This window comes from Ruditapes philippinarum, unplaced genomic scaffold, assembly GCF_026571515.1.
Source record: "Ruditapes philippinarum isolate M1 unplaced genomic scaffold, ASM2657151v2 ctg4738_1_1_1_1, whole genome shotgun sequence".
Lineage (NCBI taxonomy): Eukaryota > Metazoa > Mollusca > Bivalvia > Venerida > Veneridae > Ruditapes > Ruditapes philippinarum.
This window is the reverse complement of record NW_026854537.1, coordinates 20,462-46,591: the sequence shown is the minus strand read 5'-3', so window position 1 is coordinate 46,591 and position 26,130 is coordinate 20,462. Positions and strand designations below refer to the sequence as shown.

The 26,130-nt window shown below is 32.8% G+C and overlaps 1 protein-coding gene across 3 annotated transcripts; it reads left to right on the top strand.

Annotated features, from left to right (window-relative positions):
• On the top strand, positions 1-26,044 carry LOC132740394 (uncharacterized). 3 transcript variants are annotated; one of them, XM_060728289.1, is made up of 8 exons: positions 1-103; positions 6,845-7,563; positions 7,719-7,772; positions 14,252-14,731; positions 16,374-16,418; positions 18,657-19,100; positions 22,774-22,810; positions 23,648-26,044. In XM_060728289.1, exons 2-8 carry the CDS (start codon positions 6,846-6,848, stop codon positions 24,534-24,536), a joined length of 2,667 nt encoding a protein of 888 aa, XP_060584272.1. In that variant the 5' UTR covers positions 1-103; position 6,845; the 3' UTR covers positions 24,537-26,044. The 3 variants fall into 3 exon arrangements, with proteins under 3 accessions (XP_060584272.1, XP_060584271.1, XP_060584273.1); XM_060728288.1 differs by having other exon boundaries at positions 22-98; XM_060728290.1 differs by having other exon boundaries at positions 22-98; positions 22,774-22,833; positions 23,648-23,701.
• Positions 26,045-26,130: the final 86 nt, after the last annotated feature.

Sequence of the window (26,130 nt, the reverse complement as noted above, 5' to 3'; positions counted from 1 at the left end):
TGTAAAAATAGAAATGTGAAAACCCGTTTGTTACTAAAAAAGGTAGACATGTCTATATCTAGCTATCCTAATTCATTCAGTGGAAAGGGTTTCATTAAGTAAGGTGAGTTAAAAATTTTGTTAAACTATTGTGTTGTCTATTTTTTTTCATTTTCACTATAGACGCTGCTGTCGAAATATATAATTATAATTATATTCATATTTCTCAATATTTGGTTAGATGATAAGTTTTATCCACTACATCAACATGAATTTATTACTAGTCGGACATAACATAAATTTGCAATTCTGCAATGTGATTACTATTTACATTATAATGCAGAAGATTTATAAATCATACAAATCATGTTGATCGTGATTATTTCGATGACGATGACGGACAGGTAGAATAGTTAAGTCGCATTCCCGCAAAAATGAAAATAATAACCAGTTAGTAAAATCTATAGACTTATACTGATCAATTTGATAAATTTTCTATGTTAAGTTTAAGTTTACAAAATAAGATAACATGTAATAATTATAGTTTTTCGCTTTTTACTAGGTCTGAGATAACGATGAAAATCGGAAATAGTTGTTTGTTTACTTAACTTCACTATTAAGCACATTTTTATTTGTTTGGGTCGTCAGATGGTAGCGAAATTTCAGACCCTGGTGTTCTTATTTGCAAACCAAACTCCTCGAAGCGGTTACTTCCCTTCATATGTACATTATCGCCGTAAAATTAAGGGGAGATCACTGCGTAAAGATTGTCAACATTTGGAACTGCCTCGGCTATTATCTATAATAACATCGGAAACAATACGGATTGAAAGTAGTTCTACCGATGTAAACAGAAATGAGATAATGTAAAACGAATGTATATATTTGACACCTAATGTCCGTTCCGGTACTCTTATGCTTGAAAATATGTCCGACAACAAACTGTAATTTAAATATGGCCACTGATGTTCAATTTTAAACAAATCCGACTAAATGACAACAGGTTGGTTTTTTGTACTTTCGGTTTCTACAGCCATATTAGTAAATATATAAATAATGTATTGTTTGCGTTTGTACCTATTCACTTATTTTAGGTGGACTTTTACTACATATATTGGAAATAAACTTGTCAACAACTCCCAGCATTAAATTACTATTTGTTTACATTGTTAGTTTCTTAGCGTAGGTTAGACCGGAATACCGCATCCGTTCTGTGTATTCATACTTTTGTGTGTGATGTCCTTATCCGAAGACTGACGGAAAGGGCCGAGTAGTTGCGATTGGATTGTCAAATTACAAAAATATAAAAATGAATAAAGTTAAAATGAAATTTTTTAAAAGTCACAGCATGAATTTCTGTATAAATTCTATATATTTCAAGTTTGCAGTGTTAATATGTCTAGATATATTGAACGAAATTTAGAGGCCGACACATTCGCCGAGTAGTTTTAGAACAAGCTATGTGACTTGAACAAATTAATTCATTCATTTAGGAAAAACACTAAATTGCTTTATAGCAGTTGCGTTTCGTCGCTTCTTGTATATATCAGTATAGTGTTTTCACTGAGGCTCAAACATTCCCAAGTAGCAAAAAAAAGTAAGAAGAAAATGAATGAAATGATATTATTCTCATATAATTATGCAACTGCTGAAACCATAAGGTACATCCTCTGAATGAATTATTTCCACTAAAAAAGCCCTTAAATCTTGAATCCGAATAACCAGGGGGTCGAGCGTATAGCGGTGCGATAATCCTTTAAGCAAGGTGAAATCATGCGATACCGACTAATGGCCGACGAAAACGAAAGTGGGTATGAGCCTGTTTATTTCCAAATATTTGTTGTCTATTGTAATTTCTTGAAGAAAAGCATTGTGCATGATGATCAGAACATATATTTGTGCATGATCGTCTAAATAAAATACTTTATTTTTATAGTATTGAGGAAGTTATTGAGGTATTTGTTGATGCAAATGCAACCGTCAACCTGATATGCACATGCAAACGAATACAGAATCAGTAGTTTTAAAACGAAATATTCGATTAGTTTAAGTCCCAACATGTTTATTTTTGATAACCAAACGATATACAAGAGTAGTTTTCCATGTCTATCCGAAAATATATACAATAATTCCAGTTTTCGTATTGTACGCCTAATATTTGGTTCGATAAACCAACTGTACGCACAAATGTTGGTATGTTTTTATCTGTAGCGTCGGGGACTTAAACATGGGTTATATTCTCGTAACTAACTCGTTTTATATACTATAACTATTACAAACAGAACAGGCAGGTGTCAGCTTCCGTTTACCCGATGCAAATTTAATCCAAAACGTCACTTTCAGCAGTTATCTGCACTAACTTCTTAAATTTCTTGACTTTACATGTATATACATCCTGATCCGGATATTCAAAATACGCATGTTCTGTTTTTAAATTTAAAACTCTGTGACCCGCTGTTACCCAGCTTCACTTTACTATACAAAACGGAGTACACAAAAACTTAGGATTGGCATACATGTATTGTCGAGAAATTTAAGAAGTTAGTGCAAATAACTACTACCATGGGCTAAGCAAAATGGCATTATAATTTATATAGGGAAAGAAATGATCTGTTGTAATACTCAGCTGGCTAGGCAATCTAACGGGGCATTCCAAAATATAGTGTAAAAAATGCTCTGCTGGAATGCTTAGCTGGCTATGCAATCTAGCAAGGCATTCTTAAATTAAGTAAAAATTGCTTTGCTGAATTGCCTAGCCGGCAGAAAAATTTCGCGGGACATTATTAGAAAAAGAATTATAAATTTTCTGCTGGAATGCCGAGCTGGCAGAGCAATCTAGCGGGACATTCCTAAAAATGGTGTAAAAAATGCTTAGCTTGAATGCTCAGCCGTCAGAGCATTCTGAAATATTGAGTAAAAATGCTGTGTTGAATGCTCGGCTGGCAGAGAACATAGCGGGAAATAGCGGGACATTCTTTAATAGGGTATAAAACTGCTTTACTGGAATGCTGCGCTGAAACAAATCAGCCGACAGAGCATTCTTAAATACAGTGTAAACATGATCTGTTCGAATGCTCAGCTGGCCAAGCAATCTAGCGGAAACTTCCATAATATTGCATAAAAATGCTTTGCTGGAATGCTCCGCTGGCAGCGCAATCTAGCAGAGCATTCTGAAATAATGAGAAAAATGCTCAGCTATAATGCTCAGGTGGCAATGCAACATTCCAAACTTTTGTTTTACAATGCTCTGCCGGAATGCTGAGCTGACTAGGCAACCTAACAGGGCATAATTAAATAATAATTTTATAAAAATGTTCTTATTAAATGCTTAGTTGGCTCGGCATTCTAGTAGGGTTTTCTTAAATAGAGTAAAAAACTGTTGTGCTAAAATGCCGTATGGAAGTCTGCGACTTACATCCTCGCAGACTTCCAGAATTTTTGGTACAAATTGATTTATAACCTATTTTGGGTTTTAGTAACCCTCAGGGGTCCATTTCTTTGATCTGCGACTGATTCTTGGGCACTCATAGACTTTCGGGGTTTTTTTTGTGCCAATGCAGATAATAGCATTTTTGACTTAAATGGACCCTAAACAGTCTATATAAAATGGCATTGTCTGCTACTAAAATTATTTATTTTGTAAATTTTTATTTTTATTTTTTTAATGATAACATTAATAGTTGATCTGTAAGTAAACACGTTTGCTCCATGCGAGAGGTCAGTTTGCACCCGTTGAAGATTTGTTATAATTGTTCAAATGGAAAGTAAGAACTTCTTATTGATCAAATTGCATCTGCGAACAATAAAATCATGTCGCCTATTTCTGTCAGTCTCCGGGTAAGCTCAGTAGAGGTGTTTCTAAGTTAAAGAAGCAGCAAATTTCGGTACATCATTCAGTCATATAATGATGCTTTGTGATATTGTTACGAATTTTCTCTTTTGATGTTTCTATGACCGAAATCTGTCTAAACAGCTTTTCACTGAAAATGTCTATCATTTAGAACTATATCCTTGTATAAAAAATATTATAACCCCTCACTTTCTTCGCAAGTTAATTTCTCATAGGCCTCTGGGAATTTTCTTAATGTTAATGCAAGTGAACCATGTGACTAAGATATTTTTCTGTTACGAGGTAACAGTACTATTTAACAGTATAAAATCTCGTTTCTAAATAAAACAAAATAAAATGGCCATTTTTTCTCGATTCATTCCTATTTAAGAAGTTCACCACGATAGGGCATCACCAGAGTGACTATGGCACCAATAAAATTTAGTTCTTTGTACCCTGGAGTGCTTTTCGAAAACAATAAAAATATTTTTTTGTTGAGTAGTAAAAATTAAAATATCCGTTTTCATTGGAAATAAATGCAATGTAAATAATCATGTGTCAAACTGGAACATGCAGACGATTAAAGCATGTAACAAAGGATTATCTAACAATTTTAATCAGTGAAACAATGTAGATATGGCGGAAAGACATAGGACATCATCGTTATTTTGTTAAATGAATGCACTTTGTTCAAAACCATGCGATACAGGAGGATCAGATTTCACGGATCATAACCGTATAATTGGGTATGTGTTTTGTATTCTAACTAAAACACAGCTTATTGTATGCTTATGACTGAAAACTTAAAGAATACATGAAAATGAAAAAATAACTTCTCAAGTAGTCTTACAATATAGTATATTTACAACTTGCAAGGACAGTCTAGTTGTTACTCTTTGTTTAGTTTTGTTACAGTTAGATTTATTTGACTATTTCAGATCATCACAGTATTTGTTTGTGGTAATAGGTTACAAACATGGGTTTGTGAGTAACAGTAAAATATCATTTCCTCTGGATGATATTTTTATAATTACCCACACACCCATGATTGTGTTATTTACATAACAAGTGAAAGCATAATAAAATCAATTAAACTAAAGTTATGGATTATTATTTTATTTAGCAAGTTCAACACTTAAACTACAACAACTCAACTTAACAAAAATATTTCTCCAACTCCAATAAATTCGAAAAAACACATGACAGTGAAACATTCGGCCGATGCGCAGCAGAGAATTAAATAGCCCGTCTGCTTTCAATAGAGGTCTTCCAACTTCGAAATTCTCTCATGCATACCGTATTTTTATAGTTTCTAAAAACCTGACACTGTGAGGTTGATTGGCAGGCCAGCGGCCAGGCGGCCTAAAACTTTTGAGTTGAAAATAAATATTATAGCAATCAAACGGTCGTTTTTATTGTTTTAATAACATTTCTACAACTATTGAATTTTAGACCGCTTCGCATAAAGTTATTTCGAAGTGACCTTTTCTGTTTATGTTTTTAAATACCAAGAATTGTCTTAAAAACTTCATTAAAAGCAGCTTTTATTTTTTTCGAACATTTTCCCAACTTTATGCCGGAAGATCGCCAACTTATTTCTACTGGGCCGGCAGGCTGCCAATTTTACGTCACTTAATCGTAAATTGCACACCGCTGGGCCGCTAAGCCTCCAACTTCACACCGCTAGTACGCAAACTTATGGCTACTAAACCGCTGGTTCGCAGGGTATCCAGGCCGCATTTTTTTCACACATCTTGTGAAGAAATAATGATTATCTTACAATAAATGTTTTGAGTCTAGAAATATTGTTTTCTTTATGTTTCTTTGAAGTGGTTTCCACAGATCGTTTTATGAATAAAAATTAAATACATTTTTCTTAAAGTCTGAACATTAACAAGCGACCACACTATCAAGCACTCAAGTCGGTCCTATTACAGTAATAATAATAATTATTAAAATAATAATAATAATAATAATAATATCTTTATTTAAAGAAGGTTACACATTTAGAACATACAATAGCAATCATATATATCTTATTTCAAATCTGGCCTTTTGAAATAAAAACAAACAACAACAACAACAACAACAACAATAACAACAACAGGACATGCATAGGTATAAGTATAATATGTAATTTTAAGCATAAGACAACTCATACTTTCGACAGACACTCAATAGTTTCTTTAAACATATACATATATTGCATCATTCGTTCGTTGCCATAATAAGAAAATGTGTCTTTAATATAATTTGCTTTAGGTCTTGTCCATAATACAATATCTTTTCGTGACCTAGATCTTAAGTTATATATTTTGTGGTCGGATAAAGTCATCAGTTCTGTCAACAAGTCGGTGCCATGTTATTTAAAGTTTTAAAAACAAGCACTGCCATGTGGTATATACGTCTGTCAGGGAACGGTAAGCAACTGAAATTCTTAGCGGCCTATATTTGAGAGAGACTACTTACATGTTACAGGTCACACTGCCGGTATACTAACAGAATGCAAAATTTAATTAAATCTTGAGAGCTCACATATATCTGTATTGAAAGAGGGATCCTACAAATCAGATATACATGTCATTATCAATCCTCTACTGAAACCCTCCATCCAGAGATAAAATCCTGCAAAGATACACACAGTACACGCTTAAAGTACTCGAAAAAGACACTTCATGTACACAATTACAAAAATTATACTTAGAATATAACCAATTTCACAAGGGACGATTTAAATAGACCACTTCAAAATTTTAAAGAACTACTTACTAGACTTCAACGTTCAGTTGTGGCAACATAAGTCAAGTGGTAAAACTACTTTCTCCAAGATTACTATGCATAATCGTTAATGTATTTCGAAAGATATTAATGTAACTTACTATATTGATTGTCAAAATATTTGCTTGTGTGATAAGGCCTCGCAACGATATTTTTTTCAGAATCATTACAAACAAGTGGGTTTACTATTTTTTAGATTTTATAATAATATTCATATATGTATCAGCATGTGGATAACTGATTTCTACTATTTTGTAGGATGGCAGATAACTATTATCGGTTGGTGACATTTGTCGTGAATATCTGCCCGAAACCCTTAAGAGCCCTTTTTGTCTCAAAGGCAGAATCCGATCCAAACCATCTCTATACTAGCGTGAAAGACTATCTACAAATTCGGGAATCTGATATAAGAAAGATACGGCAAATCAGACCAGATCAACTTAATCTTATCTATCCACATTTTGGGTCTGTTGATATAGAAAATTGGGACGTTACTCTGCTGATACTCCTGCTTAAGGAATTATTTCCAAATCGATTACAACAAAATGAAAGAGACTGTCTCCACGATATTACTGAGATCAGAAACGAATTACAACATATCGCAAGTACTGAACTTGTAACTGACAAAGAATTCAACATAGCATGGAAACGCCTGAGAGATGCTGTTGTGAAGTTAAAGACTCTGTCAGGGTCAACGACGTTAGTCGCCATAGAGGACGAAATTAAATCGGTATTACATGGTAACATGCCATCTCTTGCAGATGTACTAAATACATGGCTCAAGTCTCTATACCATGAACAAAACAAAAAATTTTCCGACAAAATCTCGGAACTTGCCGAGGAAATAAAAAATCTGAAAGAAAAACTCCAGTTGCAGCATACAGAACTTACAAAGAAAGTAACAACTGCAAAAGAAAACTCTAAAGAATCAAAAAAGATTTTAAAGAATGCAAGTGTAAAAAGGAAGGGACGCTCAGGTATTGTATTAATTCTTGTTATGATTGTTTGACGTCAAAAAATATTGAGTAGTTCTTCAGCTTTTGTAACGCATAAACAATTGTTTATCTAATTAAAACACTATTTTGTCTCAGCATGCATAGTACGAAAAACTAACGTGAGTATTTCTTTTCAGGTGTTGCTGAAAAAAGATTTAAAGTTTTTGATGATAAAATCGATCGAATGAAAGGTAAAGCATTTTCACCTTTGCATGTATTTATGTCTGCCTGCTTAGATCAATAGGGATAACATTGGATTTGTAATTAAGAGGTCGCTGGTTTGATCCTTGGGCGAGGTGACAACTGTTCTCTAAAGTTAAGTCTTTTATTTACAGGAATGTTGATCAGCATGTGTAGTTGTGCACCTGGGTACTTTCGTGTGGATATTTTTAGTATTTTCAGAGTTATTGCCCTTGACTTAGTAAAATTTTGCAATTTTCAACATGTGTGGCAGGAATGTTGATCAGCATGTGTAGTTGTGCACCTCAAAAAGGATTTGACATAGTCATTAAACCTTATGGGCAGGTTGCTCAGCATATTTAGATTTGCACCTGGGGTTTAGCTTGTGGATTTATCCAGTATATGTAGAGTTATTTCCCTTGACTTAGTAAAAAGATTGACAGAACAGTGGCGCGGTGGGGGCACCCGTGTCCTATGGACACATTTCTAGTTTAGCATTATAAATATTTATAAAATATGATTAATTTAAGAAGTAAAATTTAAATGTCTTTTTTGTCTTGATTGGCCAAGAAACTAAAAACATTTATATTGCACCGAGTAAAGGACTTAAATCACAGTTATGTTTTATCATATAATCTTTTATTCCACTTTTCAGTGACTGATATAACAATTAATTAACACATTTACATGAGAACATAACATAATAACATACGATTACTGATTATATACACGAAAAGCATGTCATACACAATGTCATACATTAAATATAGAGTTACATTATATTGAATTATAACAACCTGCATACACAATGTTAACTTATTAATAAGCACATGATACATTGTCAATGTTCGACATAATGGTATTTACTGAATAGTTTTTTATGCACTTTTACTAAATATTTTCCTGATTACATTTATAACTTATCGAAAATACGAAATATAAGTGTCATGTATAGGAACATTTAGTATGGATTTATTATATTGCATTTAACCTTAGAAGTCTAAGATAAACATCCTCTCATAGAGAATGTTATTAGAATGTTCTAGAGATTACTTTTTATATTCCATCGTTAGGTCGTGAACGTATTTACAACATAGGTTGGTGAAGCCTTTTTGGAGTTCTGGATTAATACCAAAGACAGCCAATGAATTGGAATCAAAGAGTCCTCGCAAGAATGTTTCCGAATTAATTCTAAGGAAATAGCTGCAAACTTCAGAGCTAAATTTCTGATCAATTGAATGTGTAAAGCGTGTCCGTTCACGTGTATATGTATCACATTCAGCTAAGATATGTCTGTTTATATCACTAGTTTCTTGTAGACATTTTGTACAGGAATAACTTGTATAAAACTGTCGATATAGAAGTATTTTCGTTGCACTTATAGCATGTTTAATCTCACTGTTTGTATTTTAAAACAGCCATAAATGTAAAGGCGTTACTGATTGATGAACTGCTATAAATCTGTCAAATTATCTGTCACTGTTAATTCTTTGTTGCCACATGTTGTTTTGTGTATTTGTAATTGCCTTTTTAATAATATTTTTCCGAGAGTATTTGCATGGAAAATGTGCATGTTTCATGTAGTCAGAAATGAAATGGAATAGTCCGTATTTGTACAATAGTCTGCAGATTTCGGGGACAAAGCCGCGTTGATTACAATAACCTTTCATAACAAACAAGTTAAGTCTGTAATTAAATAGTTTTCTTGACAGATAGTGTGTTGGTATAGTACACAGTTTTTGTAGGAAAGTTAGCTTTCTCTGGTCTATGTCTGCTTCAATAGTAAACCATCCCAGTGTGCTTAGAGCCATGTCCATTCTAGATGTTGTATTTGTTTCGCTGCCGATCGTTCAAATCGTTGGATCTTTACAATGTCAGTATTTGAAACGTTATGCCATAGTTCAGCCCCATAGAGAAAGGTTGAAAATGATACTTTTGTACTAATGATGCTAGGGTCAGTGGATTTATATCACCAACATTGTTTTCTAGGGATAATATTGAAAAAAGTGACGATTGTCCTTTATGTATACGTTGATCGATTGTATCTGTTACACTTAATGTCTTATTAAGTTTAATTCCAACATGCACAACGGTATCACATGATGATATTTCAGAATGACCAAAGTTTGCTTGAAATATATTGTCAGAAATTTTTCCGCCAAACTTCAATACACAACATTTGCTATAGTTAAATTCATATCCCCAATATTTGCGTATGTGTTAACAATAGCAAGCTGGTTCTCTAGTGATGTTAATGATGGACTTAATAGTGTCAAATCATCGGCAAGTGTTGGATTGCCACATGCAATATTACCGGTTATAATTCCATGTTTGCAACTTTCAAGATTTTGTAAAAGCTCATCAATAAAAAGTGGGTAGCTCCAAGTAGACATTATCCCGCCCTGTCGAATGCCCTGCAAAACTGGGAATATATCTGACGTAACGCCATTAACGGTGACGCAGCCAAATATATCTTTATAACTGTTAATTATGAGTCGCAGAAATTTACCTTTGATTCCTAAATTATGCATTTTCATGATAATGGCATTGTGTCTCACATTGTCAAATGCACCTTCAGTATCTAGGAAAGCGGCATACACACTAGAGTTACTCTCTGTGTATGATAGTACAGCTTCTTGTTGATTGAAAGATGCGGTTACTGGTCCTAAATGTTTTTGATACGCATTTTTGTTGTGCGCTCGGAAATTTTAGCTGCTTTGAGGCTGTCCATGTTGTTAGACGATGATGAAGCACTCGTTCAAATAGTTTATAAATAACTGGCAGAAGGGTTATTGATCGATAACTTTTTGGTTCTGTTCTAAGTTTCCCCTCCTTATGTATTGGAATTATTACTCCAGATTTGCATGCTCCAGGAATATAATTACATTCAAGCATTATGTTGAAAAGTTTTAACAAGTATGAAGCTAATGTTTCACCTCCATGAATGATGTGCTCGGTTGTAATAGAGTCAAGACCGGGTGCTTTTCTACATTTCATATCACGAAAACAGTCTTTCAGCTCGTTCATGGTAATTTCATTTGTCAAAATGTCATCTTCTGAATAGTCATCGCTTTCTTCGAACATTCTAACACTTTCATCGAGATTATTCAAAAAATCATTGTCAAAGCGTTCATTATTTTTCGGGGTGAATACATTGGCGTAATAGTCTCTGAAAGTTTGCGCAATTTCAGCAGGTTCTCGAGTAAGATGGTCTCCATGAGAGATCTCATTAACTGGATTAGATCGTTTACCTTTTCTGCGTTTAATTAAACTCCAAAAGAGCCTCATATCACATTCAGCAGTTTCATTTAGGTCATCATAGTATTTTTTAATTAACATCCGAAATAGCGTTTTTCTGAGCATTGATGAATATGCGTTTTTCCGCTTTGTAATTTGTAAAAAACACATTTTCTCTTCCTCGTGGTTTGCCTTGTTGAAAGCCATTTCAAGCGCTTAGTCTTTTGTCGTTTATAAGCAGCCTTAACATCTGTGTTCTAGTACGGTTTAACATGATTGTTAAATTTACTTATAGGAAGTAACATATCAGAACAATGTTTTATGCATGTAACAACATGTCTATATAAATGCTCAATATTTTCTATTGTATAGCTCAAATTTGAGATGTCTAATTCTGATAACATCGTATTGAGTTATTTGGCATATGCTAAGAGATTATCAGGTTTACACTTGTTCCATGCTACATATGGAGTATGAGAGACATATATATGAGTCAGTGGTAAAACACATTTAGTAAGTATCGGTAAATGATCTGAAACAGAACAACATGCATCATCAAACACATGGCAAGATTTAACAATATCATATTGTGACTTACTAACTATATTATTTATCAGCTGTTCGCTGAGATACAGTTTTACATTTACAAAAAAACAATGATGCTAGGTGAAAATGATAATATTCAAGCGTATTAATCAAAAGTTTTGTATCATATTGCATTTGAAAACATTAAATTAAACATAACTGTCTTTTCTTATTCACAAATACACACCATTTCATAATCAGTTTAACTCAACGTAGGGAACGTGTTACAGTATCGCGTTTTCCGGTTAAATTATAGCATTTTCAAGATGGAGGATTATTTGTTGGGAAAACAGGTAGGTGATTTTTATTCCCACCCACACTACATGTAGTTTAGTTTTTTAAAGATGTTTTGTGCTTTTCTTGTAAGGAACTTAATCTGGAATCTAGATATATATTTTTTCAGACCCTGCAACGCAGTATTATCTCTATATTGTCTCATTTATGTGCTGTTTGACAGACTGCAAATTCGAATCGTAAGGAACTTGATCCAGTATCTACCGCAGATTTATCTTTATTTTGTCTCATAAACTTGCAGATTTGACAGATTGAAAATTCGAATCGTGAGAGCAACACATTTTTCACCCATTCCGACATTATTTAAGCATGCGTTCCAAAAAGTAAACCTACAAAATCGTTAGTCCGTATTTAGAAACGTTGATGAAAATAAACAACCAGTAGAACCTATTTGCTTGTTCGTCAAATGCGTTTGAAAAAATAAACAATGTTACAGTATAGAGCGAGGTGAATTGAGCAGGGTTACAGCATAGATCCGATTTTGTTATAGTTTATACCCAAATTTCTGTTACAGCTTAGACCTCGATATTTTTATATATACTAGCTAAAATATATGAATGACAGATAGACTTTTAAATCTAAGCACGACTGGTGAGCTTATTGGCCCAAAGCTATTCGTTCGTCTGTGGTACACATGTGTGTCCAATCTCATCCTCTCAGTAACTACTTGACCAAATTTGATGAAATTTACATGAATTTCTATAAAAGTTGTTCAAATGGTTTCGGATGCAATTTTGAATACCAAAAAGCATTTAAATCAAATCATGACACTGGTGTCATTTCAAATGCTTCTTTCTTGAAGTGAAGATTATTTTGTCATTATTATATTTAAAGTTTTTTTTTTTCCAGACATACTGCATTGAAGTTTTGATGTTTCTGAAAAGGAAAATAATATTGAAAGATATAAGAGTATAAATTAAGGTCAGACAATTACAGTATCTTTTCCATGGAGCCTAATGGATGTACATATATTATAGTGACAGAGTCGGGACAAGATCGCCGACTTCAAATTATTTTTCATTTACTGCTGTGGTTGAAATCCCGTCATGACGCTGGGTACTTTGTATATGAGGAATATATGAAGCTAGTTTACAGAAGGTAGTGGTTCTAGTCAGGTGTCCGCTAGTGTCTGAAATGTTTCACAAAGGGGTATCTGGGGTCTTTCTTTCCAGTGAAACAGGAATGCTTTCATATGACCTCGTGTCGGTAAAACTTAAAATCCGAGAAAACCAAAAATAAATAAAAACATTATTGTAGATGAAATTCCAGTTTAAAATATGTATGGTTGTAGTATTTCTCACTCGAATACTGTTTAATCACCCTTAGGGTATGTTGCCTGCTTTTTTTAATTGTGTCTTTTGACAGCTTATCTGTGGTATGCAGATTTTATAACTTACGATCCCCTTTCAAAATTCCTTTTTTAAGTTTCACCCTTTGTATTCTCTTTTTTTCATGGAATGGCAGATTACATTACTTATTCTGCAAAAAGTTTCAATCTGAATATAAGTACTAAAAGGAAATAGCAAACTATGACTTTTCTGTTGAAGAAAAAATGTAATACAACCCTTCAAGAATATATTAAATAGAGAGGTATGGGTTATTTCATAATAATAATATGAATTAACGAATTTTATTTGAAATTTGGCAAGTATCTAAACTGTAACCGAAATCTGCGTATATACTGTAACAAAACGGGATCAAAGTCGCTCGGTCTATACTGTAACCCTGCAAAATTCACATCGCTCTATACTGTAACATTGTTCATTTTTTTCAAACGCATTTGACGAACAAGAAAATAGGTCCAACTGGTCGTTTTCTTTTGTAAACGTTTCTAAACACAAGGGACTAACGTTTTGTAGGGTTACATTTTGTAGGCATGATTAAATAATGTCGCAATGGGAGAAAATGCGTTGCGCTCTCGATTCGAATTTGTCAATCTGTCAAATTTGCATATTTATGAGACAATATAGAGATAATTCTGCGGTGCAAGGTCTGGGGAAATATATGACTAGATACTGGATCCAGTTCCTTACGAGCGAAGCACAAAGACATCTTTCAGAAACCGAACTACATGTAGTTTGGATCGGGAATAAAAATCACCTACCTGTCTTTCCCACAAATAATCCTCCATCTTGAAAATTCTATAATACTGTAACCGGAAAACGCGATACTGTAACACGTTCCCTACCGTGCAACTGTGCCTTTCATATTTTTTACTTATTTTTACTACACATAAGAGCCGGGACGTATCTGTGTCATTTTAAGATGTTTTTTGTTCTATTTTAAGTGTCTTTTTTGCTTTGAATTTAAAGTTTGATATATTATTTCCTATATAAGTGTGTCCACACGAAGAAACAATTCCTTAAACTTTCAGGTAAACTCGCGAGAGCACTGTTAGAAGAAAATGACTGCAAAGAAAATTTCAAGGACGCAATTTCCGAGATTTTACAACAGCTCACCGATAATCATCGTGTGATTGTGACCGGTTTTGACAACAAATTAACGTACAAATGTGCACTTGCCGCTGTACAGGAAAGAAAGTACAATCGAAATGATCAATGTTTAGAAATAAACAACCCTTCAGACTGGAAAAGAATTTGCTCTGAAGATGCACAGTTTGTTCTTTTTCGGGAACCGTTTGGGATATCAACTTATGATTCTCACAAAGTTGAAGTGATGTGTGAAGAATTTGACAGTATGATACAAGCAACTGATGACGATAATGATGATGTCATTGATATTGTCATAGTAACCAACCAAAGGCTCCTGAATGAGGTGACTAGACGCAATGAACATGACATGCTATCACCATCTTCGACCGTATACATAGATTCTACAACAGAGAAATCAACAGGTAGCTATGGTTGTCTTCCATACTTACAACAAAGTGGTTGTAGATGAGCTTCAAGAAAATTAAATATTATTTTCCGAACAGAATACAAGCCATATTTTGAAGCTCATAACTTCTTACATAATTAACAAACAAAGAATAAAAGTAACCTTTTTGTGGCCAAAAGTAAGAATAAAAGTAACTCCGTCACTTTCAATACTCCAAATACTGTTATGATTCTGCAAGCATTACTATCAATACTGTTATGCATATGCTATTGTAACTTTAAATAATGTAATGATTCTGCTATCATTACCCTAAATACTGTAAAGATTCTGCTATCATTACTCTAAATAATATTATGATTCTGCTTTCATTACTCTAAAAAAATGTAATGATTCTGTATCATTAATCAAAAGACTGTAAAGATTCTGATATCATTACTCTAAATAATGTTATGATTCTGCTTTCATTACTCCGAATAATGTAATGATTCTGTTATCATTACTCTAAATAATGTAATGATTCTGCTATCATTACTCTAAATAATGTAATGATTCTGCTATCATTACTCTAAATACTGTAATGATTCTGCTATCATTACTCTAAATAATGTAATGATTCTGCTATCATTACTCTAAATAATGTAATGATTCTGCTATCATTACTCTAAATAATGTAATGATTCTGCTATCATTACTCTAAATAATGTAATGATTCTGCTATCATTACTCAAAATAATGTAATGATTCTGCTATCATTACTCTAAATACTGTAATAATTCTGCTATCATTACTCTAAATACTGTTTGGACTCTGTTATCATTACTCTGAATAATGTAATGATTTTGCTATCATTACTATAAATACTGTAATGATTTTGCTATCATTTCTCTAAATAATGTTATGATTCTGCTATGATTACTCTAAATACTATAATGATTCTGCTATTGTTACTCTAAATACTGTAATGATTCTGCTATCATTACTCTAAATAATGTAATGATTCGGCTATCATTACTCTAAATAATAATATGATTCTGCTGTCATTACTCTAAATAATGTTATGATTCTGCTATGATTACTCTAAATACTGTAATGATTCTGCTATTGTTACTCTAAATACTTTAATGATTCTGCTATCATTACTCTAAAAAATATAATGATTCTGCTATCATTACTCTAAATAATAATATGATTCTGCTATCATTACTCTAAATAATGTAATAATTCTGCTATCATTACTCTAAATAATAATATGATTCTGCTATCATTACTCTAAAAAATGTAATGATTCTGCTATCATTACTCTAAATAATGTAATGAGTCTGCTGTCATTACTCTAAATAATGTAATGATTATTCCAGTAAATCTATTATCATTCCTTCAGGTTAACTTCTGTTATAATTTCAGTAATACTATTTGATCATTAGAATACACGATTTAAACTTATATCCACTAAGGCATTATGTTTTAACAATTTTGTGGTATGAAATGAACGTCGATTATTACTGTACAGAAATATTTCCATGTTAAAGTGTCTTTTAATTTTTATAATATGCTTTATGTACAGTAATGCTAGTTTTATTGAATTTGCATCTATGTGAAATAAATACTTTGTCATCATGACTCGTTTACATATTTAGTTATATACATGTATATTACAGACGAGAACATAACAGCAGACGACACTGTCCACGGAAACCTTCTTGGTAAGTCTATATATAAGATATCAGAATATTTTAACTGGAATATTGATGAAAATCAACTGAAGCTGAAGTTACAGTAACCTAAGTTGAACCATAGGCACGAGTATCGGACCTGGGAATAAAATATGACCACATTGATAAAAAATCATTGTGCTCATCTCAAATGTGTCACCCCCATAAAAAAAGTGAAATATGAGCCCCCTTAAAAAACACACATTGGCCATAGCTTTCGCAGAAGCGGTGGGTTCATCGCAGCGGCGGTGAAGTATTCGTCGCAGAAGCGGTGGATAAAATATGGCTGTTTGCTGTTGTCGGTAAGTATATGACTGAAGTTTGGTTTATGTTTTAATGGTTAACTTGAAACGCTCAGTGAGACTGGAGCCCACATATGTACTCTTTCAACCCATTACACGCACACGGTCAATTCATTGCCGTTTATGCAAACACATCTGTACAGTTTGATGAGGGGACGCCACTTTAGCCTTATTTTGGTTAAAACACAAACAAATGTGTACAAAACGACCCCCTTGTTGAACGGGGATTATTCTGTGATAATTATGGCTGAAGTTTTTTTCAATGGAAGGAAAATATAAAAGCGGACCTCGGACATATATTTGTATGAGCGTTTTATAATTATTACAGTAGTATCGTTTTAAACATCAAATAACCACGTTCTCAGATGTCAAAGTAAGAAAAGGGCTGCAGTCAATTGAAAAGTGCCTTACGTCATGTTAAATTCTTAAAATATACAAAAATGGTATCGGGCCCACCGCACTGCTTGCAATCGTATCCACCGCCGTTGCGACGAAACTATTTTTGTCACTTATTTTACAAACATGCAATGATGTATTATGGGGTCGTTTTGCACACATTTGTATGTGTTTTGACAAAATAAGGCAAAAGTGGCGTCTACAAAAGTGTTTGCATAAATGAATTGCACCGTGTCCGTGTAATCGGTTTAAAGAGTACATATGTGGGCTCCAGTCTCACTGAGTGTTTCAAGTAAAACATTAAAACATAAAACAACATTCAGTCATATACCTACCGACAACAGCAAACGGCCATATTTTATCCATTTTAAGTTAAGCGAAGGCCGGAATCTCCAGATTCTTGTCGTCTACGGGCAAGGGGTTTATTTCCCGGGGCACTGTGAAAACAATTGTCCTGATAATTAAGAAAAAAACATTTATCACTATTTTACGTTTGTATTAAGCTTCCAAATGAGACCAACCCTAAGTCCCCAGCCCTTCCCGTTCATGAAATATCTATCAGCAAACTAGCGAATTCGTGCTTAAACTCCCAGATAGAATAAAAAGTGGCACAATAATTCGGTACGTAAACATAGACTTATACATGTTTGTCAGCCGAGTACGGGTCAAAATCACTTGAACATACTAAACGATATTAATAAATACATTAAATGGTACCATTCATAACCGTCAGTAGCATCTGATACACGCAAAATTCGAGTTTCAAACCTCTCAACGGTCTTTCGCCATCAGGTATCCTTGTGCGAAATGTTTCGGTTTCGTTGCTATTGGCCAATCAGAAGACTCTTTACAATATACCGAACAGCTGATTTACAATGGCGTTTTCTTAACTTATAGTATCTTTTAAGGGGGCTCATATTTTACTTTTTTACACGTTTTAGAAGAACACAGAGGTCAATGTGGTCGTATGTTTTTTTCCAGGTCGGATACTCGTGCCTGTGAGTTGAACGCCTTTTATGTTAAATTAAATTGTTAATTGTTTCAAACTTGAAATAAAAACAGATTGATTGGAAACACCTTAGACATACAGACGATACAAACTATTTTATATGTAGCTTAAGGTAGTCTTACTGTTTTGCATTCTTGCCTAAGGATTCTACCATCGGCCAATACCAAAGCCAATCGATTATTTCCGGAAGATATTTTTTTAAAATCTTAGGCATTAGATTATTTACAATCACTCATCATTTATCGCTTTGTTATAAACGGTTAAAAATTATTGAATACCGAAGATCGTGAAAAATACATTCCGAAAATGACCAATTAATTACGATATTGGCCGATTTTTTTTGGCGGGAAAGCATTAGTGAAACACTACCTTAGCTTACTGATTACAGGCTCACATCGGAAAGCATAAATAATGCTTTATGTCCGTTAATATGTCCGAAGATTTATCTTCTATTGTTAAGGTAAACATTTTTCATTTGTAAATGTATTTTTCTTTTCTAAATGAATTGTTTTATTTGTGTAGAAATGTCAAGGATGTTCAAGAAGGAATATAAATTAAAAGAATTCAATAGTAAAGCGAAAGAAAAAGCAGAAAGTATCTTCTTAAAGCACAGTATGGTGGTCATTGTTGGACCAACTGGAAGTGGTAAAACGAGCCTTTCATTTGAGTTATTGTCCTCGTACGACCTCAGCAATGGTGAAGATAATTTTCTCGTTATCTCTAACCCAGGCGAGTTGAAGTATATCAAGTTCTCGTTACGCCCGGTTATCATAATTAAAATTTATGGTCAAACAAGTAAGTGGTACAGTCAGTTTGACAGACTGTATGCAGCGGTAAAAGCACGCCAGATAGCCGTTATCACAACTATAGGGTTGAAGACGTTTCAAATGATGCAGGCAAATATGCTGTCACATCCAGTTTTAGAGCATGTTGTGCGCATGCCAGGAAGTGAAGGTCTGAATGAAGGTAATCTATAAGCAATTTTTCTTTCAAATAAAGCTCAGATTTCATATCAATGTAGCACTATTTTTACTGGGTGTCAAGATGGCGAATAACGACAAGTAAAACATTTAACAAACGTGTAGTTATTTAATATTTAGCTGCTCAGGCTTTACAGTATATGACTTTATTTTATGCTTTTCAGTGGATTACTGATTCATCCGTGAAAATTATATTTGATAATTTCACAGTGAAAATTATCAAAATATAATTTCACTTTTTTCAATGACGAAACTACTTTTTTAAGATTTTCCCCATGTGGTACCTCAATTTTATTTTTACTGACAATTCTGACAATGTCAGGCTGTTAAAAGAAATAGCAAAGCTGAAATAGATAAATAACTTAAATGTCAAAAGTAATAAAGAGAGAAAACTTACTTCTATTCATTCATATTCCAATCACCAAATTTCGTCTCTAATTTTTTTGTTTCGTTTTTACATTCTGAAAAATACATTCCTTCCCCATGCAAAACTGCTCTTGATGACATTTGGGCATATTAATATATCCTACGAGCAATAACTGCCGTATGCTTTATGAAAAATTGAAAATTGAATTGAACAGCCATCACTCGTAGAATAAGTAAAACAACCCAGCGTTCCTTACTTTAGCAAGCTTCCAAGTTTTCCATTTTCCTAGCTCCTTTTCTGAATGTTTTCACATCTGTCAACACTTATTTTTTGTCTGTTACAATCCTCAAATAAGTTTTCTTTCTTTTAAAAAGGTGTATGACTAACAAATCCAAATTATATCCCTCTGAATCTTACACAATTATTTTCCTCCCATGAAATACACAACTTAAAAAATGGCTGCCGCTTACATTTTACAAAGCCAGGTCTAATATAAATTCGCAGTAAGTAACAGAAATATGGATGGATGGTTGGACTTTTTCTCCTACAAGAATTGTTTGTTTTTATTATTAAAACAAGCGATCATTCATATTTTTTTAATAAAATGAATAAATATCACCGTCATTTAACCTTGATTGGCGGACTTATTTTTCAGGTCAAGACTTCTTATTTTTAATGTGAAATTCCGTCTAAATGGGGCTCTCAATGGGGGAAACAAATTTTAATATTAAAATTATGGAAATTTCGTTTTAACTTGTTTTCAAGCATAAAATAAAAAAAAAATTGTCTATTTGTTGTGTAAGATGTAATTTTATTTCATCTCGTGAACTTTAAAAACAGTATTCTCACTCGTGGCTACGCCACTCGTGAGAATACTGTTTTTAAAGGCCATTCGATGAAATAAAATTTCATCTTACACACAAACAAACAAATATCCTCTATATGTTTCCGGTTATTGCAAGAAAGGCACAAGGTAAAATACTACAATTCCTTAGAACCGGAAATATCTCTTGCGGGTACTTGTTATCGCTGGACATGTTACACATGAATTTTATAGGCTTTCAAGTCCTGGTGATTTCGTTTATCCTCTATGTTATTTATTATTCAGTTTGTCACCTTCGCTCGTTAGACACATTAACATTAAAAACGTTAAAACATTGCATCTATATTCCTTATTCGAGTGTAGGTGTTTTGTCTTTGCATTAGAGCGGCTCAATTCTTGATAAGTATAATAAATTTTAAAGTAATAAATACAACGATATACAGTTTGTCCGGATGCAATCCGTTCCAAAATGAGCCTTTATAAAAAGTTGTAAACACTCTTTTCTGCAACACAACGTCTACACTTGAAGAAGCTACTCTAATCAATTTTTCTTTTCGGGAAAACGTGTTACTGTATCCTCATTATTGCATTATATGACAGAAGCTGTATCCTCATTATTGCATATATAATGCGATAAATGACAGAAGTTGTATCCCCATTATTGCATGTATAATGCGATATATGACACAAGTTGTGTATCCTCATTATGCATGTATAATGCGATATATGACACAAGTTGTATCCTCATTATTGCATGTATAATGCGATATACGACACAAGTTGTATCCTCATTATTGCATGTATAATGCGATATATGACACAAGTTGTATCCTCATTATGCATATATAATGCGATATATGACACAAGTTGTATCCTCATTATTGCATGTGTAATGCAATATATGACAGCATTTGTATCCCCATTATGCATGTACCATGCGATAAATGGTAAATGACGGAAATGTAATTTTCTTTGTTTGAGAATAGCGAATAAGAAGAAAATTAATTTGCCTGAATGTAATGAGTGACCGCTAGGTGTCGCTATTCGTAAAATTTTCGCACGTACAAAATTATCGATTCAAATAGTCATTCAGCTTTGGACAGTCAGACTGACCTGTACGCTTATTTTAAAATTTTAGCTAGGTTTTCATATATTGTGGACCAAAATTAACAATATATATGTGACGTAATGAGTTACACTTTTTAGAAAGTTATATTGCTAGTATTTCATTTTAGTGTATTTATCAGAAGTAATGATATTATAAATGATTACTTGTTTTGTAAAATTGTTAAACACATAATAGTCAAGTTTTACTGTATTATGATACAATAATAAAGTTAAAGTTGTTTGATGTCATAGTATCAGTGTTCATCTGACTGTCTAGACGCTTACTCAAATACAGAATTTGTATTGCAACTAGTTCTTGTTTTCTATTAAAACAGTTTGAGGTATAGTCATACTCTTATGTAAGGGAAGGAATAGTATCAAGGAAATCATATCCTCATTATTGCATTATAAGTTGTATGTATCATACGATGTATGACAGAATTTGTATTCCCATGATTGTATGTATCATAAATTGTATCCTAATTGTATCCTAATTATTGATTGTATAATGCGATATATGACACAAGTTGTATCCTCATTATGCATGCACCATGATATATGACACAAGTTGTATCCTCATTATTGCATGTATCATACGATGTATGACACAAGTTGTATCCTCATTATTGCATGTATCATGCGATATATGACACAAGTTGTATCCTCATTATTGCATGTATCATACGATATATGACACAAGTTGTATCCTCATTATTGCATGTATCATACGAAGTATGACACAAGTTGTATCCTCATTATTGCATGTGTCATACCAAGTTGTATCCTCATTATTGCATGTGTCATACGATGTATGACACACGTTGTATCCTCATTATTGCATGTGTCATACGAAGTATGACACAAGTTGTATCCTCATTATTGCATGTGTCATACCAAGTTGTATCCTCATTATTCCTTCGTATGACACATGCAATAATAAGGATACAACTTATGTCATACTTCGTATGACACATGCAATAATGAGGATACAACTTGTGTCATATATCGTATGATACATGCAATAATGAGGATACAACTTGTGTCATACTTCGTATAACACATGCAATAATAAGGATACAACTTGTGTCATATATCGTATGATACATGCAATAATGAGGATACAACTTGTGTCATACTTCGTATAACACATGCAATAATAAGGATACAACACAAGTTGTATCCTCATTATTGCATGTATTAAACGATAAATTTGCTACAATTAAAATGTAATAGTTGTGAATAGAATGTGCCATAGGCTTGGTTACAGACATTTGCCAACACTTTTACTCAGAACAATTTTTAAATGCATGTTGATTTATTATGTCACGGATTATTAAGTGTAATTTTATGTTTGTATTACAGAAAGAATTGATTTTGATGTAAAGACTGATGGCACAAGGTAATGGTATTATTTAACAAAAGGTAACAAGCTTTTAAAAGTAAAACATCAATTAATCCAAAAAGTAGAACAGAGGAATGATAAATGGCAATCTACTTTCAATTTATAAATTTTTTGTTAGATTTTAATTATAATCATATTTGCAAACAGTACATTTGCTAAAATTCCGCTTACGTAAACATCCCATACTTCATTTACTTGACATCCCTAACTACCGGTATCTTCCGGGGTGTATTGATAAACATTAAATCTTGAAAAATGTTCTACATTTGTGTATCGGACTTTTTACTTTTAAACAAAGTAACCAATACTTTATTTCAATTATAAAAATGTACATGAAGCATTCGCACGTGGTGATTCACATTAATTAATTATTTTAAGATGGGTCTCTCTGTTATTATTCTTTCATGACAATAGTGGTATTTATCAATTTCCCAAAGTCATCACAAGCCTACAGTTGAAACACCCAATATCGCGAAAAGTTTTGAAATAAAAAGTTATAATATACCCCAATTTCCAACAAAATGATAATAATACAAATATTTAAAGATGGATTCGGGGATATTTAGTGTCGTTATCTTTGTATCTATGAAGTATATGAAAGGTGGTTTAATTTACCAAAATATCACTGGTATATCAGGAACCTTATTTTAGATAAAGAGATTTTATCGCATTAAGCTTAGCATTTTTAATGTCATCAAGAATCAAATTTCACTATACATATTCATGAATATCCAAGAAAACGTAATTCTATGATTTTTTAAAGTTAAATTGTGACTTCTTTAGAGGAAATATTTAGGTATTTTTTTCTATATTGTTGAAGCTTTTATTTTACAGTTCAAATGTATTACATGAAGGAAATATCGCGCATGAGGATACAAATATTGATGAGCAGAGATTAAGGCGTGTAATAAGCGTTCGGAACTATAAGATTAAGCACGATACACTCGAGGATGGTTGTTATATTAACGATGTATCAGTTTTACCTACAGGAGATATTTTATTAGCTGCCTCGAACATGAGTAAGCTTATAAAAGTGAACAAACATTATGATGTTATCAGTACCTTATCATTAAATAATGAACTTTATCTAGTCAATGTGTGTCACATAGGTAATAATATTGCTGTAGTATTAGGTTTTCGCAACCTGCTCTTTGTTGATGTAACAGGAAATATGTCATTGATCAGATCAGTCAGCACAAATCATGGATATAATTCATTTACCTGTCATAGTGACAAACTATATGTTGCAGACATTCATTCCGTACATGTTTATTCAACTGATGGTGAATATATAAAACAGCTTTACACATCAGAAGACAAAGAGTACATGTATACATATACTGACATCGCAGTGAGTAATGACGGTAGTATGATATATATCTTGAACCGAAGTAATAAGCTGACTACTATTGACAGCTCCGGTAACCATTTATTCACGTTAGATATACCTGATATTCAACCATTTAATATTTACCAAAATCAAATATGTGTAGATGATCAAGGATTCATATTCGTTTTGGGTGAACATATTATTAATGTAGATGAAGATGAAGAAGAAGGAACGTCGACTATAATACAGATAAGTCCTGACGGCCAAAAGTCCTACGGGGCGTTAATCGAAATTGAAGGTAGTGATTATCGTTCGATTCAGTTTGACAGTAAAAAAAGTGCATTAGTCTTATCAGGAAAGTTAAAAATGATAAAAGTTTTAAAGCTCCGTTAATACTTCATGCAAAGTTGGAAAAACATCATATATGTTAAAAGCTGTTACATGTTGATGACCACATAACTTATCGAAAATTGTTACACTTTTCCCCGGACACAAGGTTTTTAACAACACTTACTGTCTTCTATTCGCTTTACTTCACAAAAGTTCAGATGTAAAAACCGCTACTGACCTTATACATTTCCGATACTTTGTACCAGTTCCAATCTATCTGTCCACTACTTACCGACAACTTCTCTACTTAAAACATATATATAGTTTGCGACTTGATAATTTGATGACGACATCAAAGAAAATATTTCACGATATTCGGGGAAAATAGCAAAAATGATTTGATATCATTAGAAATGAGTGAAAAAATTGTTAATGCTTGACATGTAAGCTCACATAACATTGCACTCGCACACTATCAGTTATTTTGTTTCAATCGTAGCTACGTCACTCATTAACTAATCTCCGTCCGAGAATTGAAAAAAAAAAACAACTACATCAATAATCGTTAAACGTTACTCATGAACATATTACAGACAGTATTTCTCTAAAATAACTTGAATTCTTACGCAAAACGTCTGTTTTATTTCACTAACACATATGTACCCTAAACTTTACCACCTTAAAATTTACGTGTTTTATAAAGTGTAAGTATCACACATGTTATTATTGAGTGCAAGTATCATACATATATAAATTGAATGCATGTATCAAATATCTGATACTGAGTGCAAGTATCACACATGCTTTTATTGATATTGTTTTTATTGAGTGCAAGAATCATGTATGTTTCATTGAGAGCAAGTATTACACGTGTTTTTATTCAATGCAAGTATCACCATTATTTATAAAGTGCAAGAATCACGCGTGTTTCATTGAGAGCAAGTATTACACGTGTTTTTATTGAGTTCAAGTATCACAAGTGTTTCATTGAGAGCAAGTATAACACATGTATTTATTGAATGCATGTATCACACATGTTTTATTTATTGCAAGAATCACGCGTGTATGTATTTATCGAGTACAAGTTTCATACATGCTTTTATTTAGAGCAAGTTTCAGCCATCATTTTATTGAGTGCAATAATCACAGATGTTTTATTGAGTGCAATTATCATACATGCTTTTATTGAGAGCAAGTGACAGCCATCATTTCATTGAGTGCAATTATCATAGATGTTTTATTGAGGCAATTATTATACATGGTTTTTATTGAGAGCAAGTTTCAGCCATCATTTTATCGAGTGTAAGAATCACACATCTTTTTACTATCCTTGTTTTATGCATTTGATATCGGGATGTAGCAATATTATATCCCGCAAACTGTAGTGTTTTTATGCTTCAGTAACACATTGACAAAAAGTGTCATTGCAAATAGTAAACAATTTATTATATCATATTATATTGATTTTTATTGTAAAAACAATGTTACTGTAAACAGAGAAATTTGAAACATAATAACTCGTACAAGATCATTTTGTTAGTCTAGGTTGTAAAATAAAGTTTTGAGTAGAACTATTCTTTTTTTTTATTTTACATGTATTTAAGTTAAATATTGCTTCAAAATACAGTTTAAACCTACAGATTGTCGTAAGGGCCAC

Excerpts from the sequence above, each read along its gene's own strand:
- LOC132740394 (XM_060728288.1), top strand. The coding sequence starts at position 49 with ATGTCTATATCTAGCTATCCTAATTCATTCAGTGGAAAGGGTTTCATT. Across the intron at positions 7,773-14,251 it reads TAAAATCGATCGAATGAAAG|GTAAACTCGCGAGAGCACTG; the intron begins GTAAAGCATTTT and ends TTAAACTTTCAG. Across the intron at positions 22,811-23,647 it reads GTAAAGACTGATGGCACAAG|TTCAAATGTATTACATGAAG; the intron begins GTAATGGTATTA and ends TTTATTTTACAG.